Below are 5,000 nucleotides of genomic sequence, written 5' to 3'. Positions count from 1 at the left end.
CCAGGTTGGAGCCTTTGGGCTTATAGCATCCTGCTTTTCCAACTAGGGTCGTAGCTAAGTTAGTAATGCTAATATTTCCGTATTCCCTTTCCTCACTGGGCTATTTTCCCTTTTGGAATCTTTAGGTTTATATCATCCTGCTTTCCCACCTAGGGTCGTAGCTCAGCTAGTAATAATAATAATAATAATAATAATAATTGATGATTTATTTAACTTATAAAAATGGTTTTCTCATTACTACCGAGCCTTATGACAAGTTAGGCAGGCGGCTTAATCAGTTGACAACCCATATAATCATAACGTATTTTCTTCTTTTTCAGGCGTCAGTTTCTACAACGAAGTGGGATACGTCTCTGTGCTGAAAACAACGGAAGAACGCGAGGATGCCATGCGCAGCGTCCAGCAAGATGCCGGGGTGAAAGTTCACGACGTGTCTGATAACTGGCGAACACATTTCCCGTTTTTGAATCTGCCGGACGAGGCTCATGTTTTGTGGGAAAAGAATACGTGAGTATCGGTTGGGCAACATTTAGTCAAAATTATTATTGAAGGGGTTTATTCTTCATGGTTATTAAGAATCGATTAGGTACAATCTTTCTTTACTCTAGTAATGCTTTTTACATCTATGAATTTGGTTTTCGTTTTTTAGGTTATCAGAGTTTTGGCTATTATGAACATGTAAAGATAAATCGGTATATTATTGGTAAGGAATTAAGCTGATCTCAGCTTTGTGTAGTGATAGGGATACCTACCAAAATGATACATGTATGCCAAAAATTATTTGTATATATATATATATATATATATATATATATATATATATATATATGCATATATATATATATATATATGCATATATATATATATATATATATATATATATATATATATATATATATATATATATATATATATACTGTATATATGCATATATATACATATATATGTATATATACATATATATATATATATATATATATATATATATATATATATATATATATATCTATATATATATATATATATATATATATATATATCTATATATATATATATATATATAGATATATATATATATATATATATCTACATATATATGTATATATACATACATACATATATATATATATATATATATATATATATATATATATATATATATATATATATATATATATATATATATATATATATACTGTCCTTCTAAATATATGTCATAAAAATTGATACTTTTGAGTTCTTAGTAGCTTGAACCTTCAGTTTGCTTAAGACACGTTTTTTAAGTTCCGATGTTTATAACTGAAAAATATTTTAACAATGGATATGTTACAAGAAGACATTACTAATAGTTGTGTGGATATATTTAATTATAAATTGAATTGATATATGCAAAGATTTCAAGATACATAATGCAATTTGATACTTTTAGAAAAATATTGCCTCGGATTTTTTTTTCAGCATTAGCAAATCGAATAAATGTTATTTTCTGAATATATTAAGTCTAGAAAATTATTATTTTATTTGTATTAATATAACCTGTGTGTATTTGTGTTCTCTTATGTATTTGATAAAAGTGTATTGGCGCGTTTGTATAGAGTAGTACATTGTTTTAAGTATATTTGTACATTTCCTGCATGCACGTCTTCATGTAAGTGAATGTTCAAATATACAGTAGATGTATTTTTCTATATTTTTCCTCCCTAATATATACTTACCCTACGTACATGCAGACATACACCTATCAATTTTCACATTTCACAGGTCAGGGCACATAAGCCCACGAAAGTTAACAGAAGCTCATCAGATGGTAGCAGTCAAAAACGGAGTTGAAATTCTCCGTGAAGTTGTATTGACCGTTATTCCAGCTAAATCTTCTCCATCAACGACTCACAGGTGAGGGTATTCATTACTAATGATGTTCTCAAGTTCAAATAGTATTTTTGATCATTTTATTGGCTGGGTGTTGAGAGAGGGGAGAGTTGAGGATTCTTTTGTTGGCGGTGTTAAGGGGAGGGGATGGTTCAGGAATCTTTTGGGGGATGGAAGGGTTGAGAACCTTTTTGGGAGAGAGCATGTTTTTTTTTTGAAGAGTTGAGTTGAGGAATATTTCCTTTGGGGACTGGAGGATTGAGGAATATTTTCTATGATGATTGGAGGGTTGAGGAATATTTTCTAGGGGGAGTGGTGGGTTGAAGAATATTTTATAGGGGGAGTGGTGGGTTGAGGAATATTTTCTAGGGGGAGTGGAGAGATGAGAAATATTTTCTATGGGGATTGGAGGGTTGAGGAATATTTTCTATGATGATTGGAGGGTTGAGGAATATTTTCTATGATGATTGGAGGGTTGAGGAATATTTTCTATGATGATTGGAGGGTTGAGGAATATTTTCTATGATGATTGGAGGGTTGAGGAATATTTTCTAGGGGGAGTGGAGAGATGAGGAATATTTTCTATGATGATTGGAGGGTTGAGGAATATTTTCTATGATGATTGGAGGGTTGAGGAATATTTTCTATGATGATTGGAGGGTTGAGGAATATTTTCTAAGGGGAGTGGAGGGTTGAGGAATATTTTCTAAGGGGAGTGGAGGGTTGAGGAATATTTTCTATGATGATTGGAGGGTTGAGGAATATTTTCTAAGGGGAGTGGAGGGTTGAGGAATATTTTCTAGGGGGAGTGGAGAGATGAGAAATATTTTCTATGGGGATTGGAGGGTTGAGGAATATTTTCTATGATGATTGGAGGGTTGAGGAATATTTTCTATGATGATTGGAGGGTTGAGGAATATTTTCTAAGGGGAGTGGAGGGTTGAGGAATATTTTCTAAGGGGTGTGGAGGGTTGAGGAATATTTTCTATGATGATTGGAGGGTTGAGGAATATTTTCTATGGGGATTGGAGGGTTGAGGAATATTTTCTAGGGGGAGTGGTGGGTTGAAGAATATTTTATAGGGGGAGTGGTGGGTTGAGGAATATTTTCTAGGGGGAGTGGAGAGATGAGAAATATTTTCTATGGGGATTGGAGGGTTGAGGAATATTTTCTATGATGATTGGAGGGTTGAGGAATAATTTCTATGATGATTGGAGGGTTGAGGAATATTTTCTAGGGGGAGTGGAGGGTTGAGGAATATTTTCTATGATGACTGGAGGGTTGAGGAATATTTTCTATGATGATTGGAGGGTTGAGGAATATTTTCTAAGGGGAGTGGAGGGTTGAGGAATATTTTCTATGGGGATTGGAGGGTTGAGGAATATTTTCTATGGGGATTGGAGGGTTGAGGAATATTTTCTATGATGATTGGAGGGTTGAGGAATATTTTCTATGGGGAGTGGAGGGTTAAGGAATATTTTCTATGGGGAGTGTAGGGTTGAGGAATATTTTCTATGGGGATTGGAGGGTTGAGGAATATTTTCTAGGGGGATTGGAGGGTTGAGGAATATTTTCTATGGGGATTGGAGGGTTGAGGAATATTTTCTAGGGGGAGTGGAGAGATGAGGAATATTTTCTATGATGATTGGAGGGTTGAGGAATATTTTCTATGATGATTGGAGGGTTGAGGAATATTTTCTATGATGATTGGAGGGTTGAGGAATATTTTCTAAGGGGAGTGGAGGGTTGAGGAATATTTTTTATGGGGATTGGAGGGTTGAGGAATATTTTCTATGGGGATTGGAGGGTTGAGGAATATTTTCTATGATGATTGGAGGGTTGAGGAATATTTTCTATGGGGAGTGGAGGGTTACGGAATATTTTCTATGGGGAGTGTAGGGTTAAGGAATATTTTCTAGGGGGATTGGAGGGTTGAGGAATATTTTCTATGGGGATTGGAGGGTTGAGGAATATTTTCTAGGGGGATTGGAGGGTTGAGGAATATTTTCTATGGGGATTGGTGGGTTGAGGAATATTTTCTAGGGGGAGTGGAGAGATGAGGAATATTTTCTATGAGGATTGGAGGGTTGAGGAATATTTTCTAGGGAGAGTGGAGAGATGAGGAATAATTTCTAGGGGGAGTGGTTAGATGAGGAATATTTTCTATGGGGATTGGAGGGTTGAGGAATATTTTCTGGGGGGAGTGGTGGGTTGAGGAATATTTTCTATGATGATTGGAGGGTTGAGGAATATTTTCTAGGGGGAGTGGAGAGATGAGGAATATTTTCTATGATGATTGGAGGGTTGAGGAATATTTTCTATGATGATTGGAGGGTTGAGGAATATTTTCTATGATGATTGGAGGGTTGAGGAATATTTTCTAAGGGGAGTGGTTGGTTGAGGAATATTTTCTATGGGGATTGGAGGGTTGAGGAATATTTTCTTTGGGGATTGGAGGGTTGAGGAATATTTTCTATGATGATTGGAGGGTTGAGGAATATTTTCTATGGGGAGTGGTGGGTAGAGGAATATTTTCTATGGGGATTGGAGGGTTGAGGAATATTTTCTATGGGGATTGGAGGGTTGAGGAATATTTTCTATGGGGATTAGAGGGTTGAGGAATATTTTCTAGGGGGAGTGGTGGGTTGAGGATTATTTTCTAGGGGAGTGGTGGGTTGAGGAATATTTTCTAGGGGGAGTGGTGGGTTGAGGAATATTTTCTATGGGGATTGGATGGTTGAGGAATATTTTCTATGATGATTGGAGGGTTGAGGAATATTTTCTAGGGGGAGTGGTGGGTTGAGGAATATTTTCTATGGGGATTGGAGGGTTGAGGAATATTTTCTAGGGGGAGTGGTGGGTTGAGGAATATTTTCTAGGGGGAGTGAAGAGATGAGGAATATTTTCTAGGGGGAGTGGAATGATGAGGAATATTTTCTAGGGGGAGTGGAGAGATGAGGAATATTTTCTAGGAGGAGTGGAGAGATGAGGAATATTTTCTATGGGGATTGGAGGGTTAAGGAATATTTTCTAGAGGGAGTGGTGGGTTGAGGAATATTTTCTAGGGGGAGTGGTGGGTTGAGGAATATTTTCTATGATGATTGGAGGGTTGAGGAATATTTTCTATGGGG

At 36.1% G+C, this 5,000-nt stretch overlaps 1 protein-coding gene across 2 annotated transcripts in view; it reads left to right on the top strand.

Annotated features, from left to right (window-relative positions):
- LOC137660226 (N-methyl-L-tryptophan oxidase-like) overlaps positions 1 to 5,000 on the top strand; it is a 72,620-nt gene that overhangs the window by 13,622 nt on the left and 53,998 nt on the right. For both annotated transcript variants that reach the window (XM_068394953.1, XM_068394954.1), the window contains 2 exons: positions 321 to 507; positions 1,762 to 1,893. In XM_068394953.1, the coding sequence (XP_068251054.1) occupies positions 321 to 507; positions 1,762 to 1,893 (319 nt within the window). The remainder of the gene's footprint in view (positions 1 to 320; positions 508 to 1,761; positions 1,894 to 5,000) is intronic.

Source organism: Palaemon carinicauda, chromosome 20, assembly GCF_036898095.1.
Source record: "Palaemon carinicauda isolate YSFRI2023 chromosome 20, ASM3689809v2, whole genome shotgun sequence".
Taxonomy (NCBI): Eukaryota; Metazoa; Arthropoda; class Malacostraca; order Decapoda; family Palaemonidae; genus Palaemon; species Palaemon carinicauda.
The sequence above is the reverse complement of the archived record's forward strand: the minus strand, read 5'-3'. Positions and strand labels throughout refer to the sequence as shown.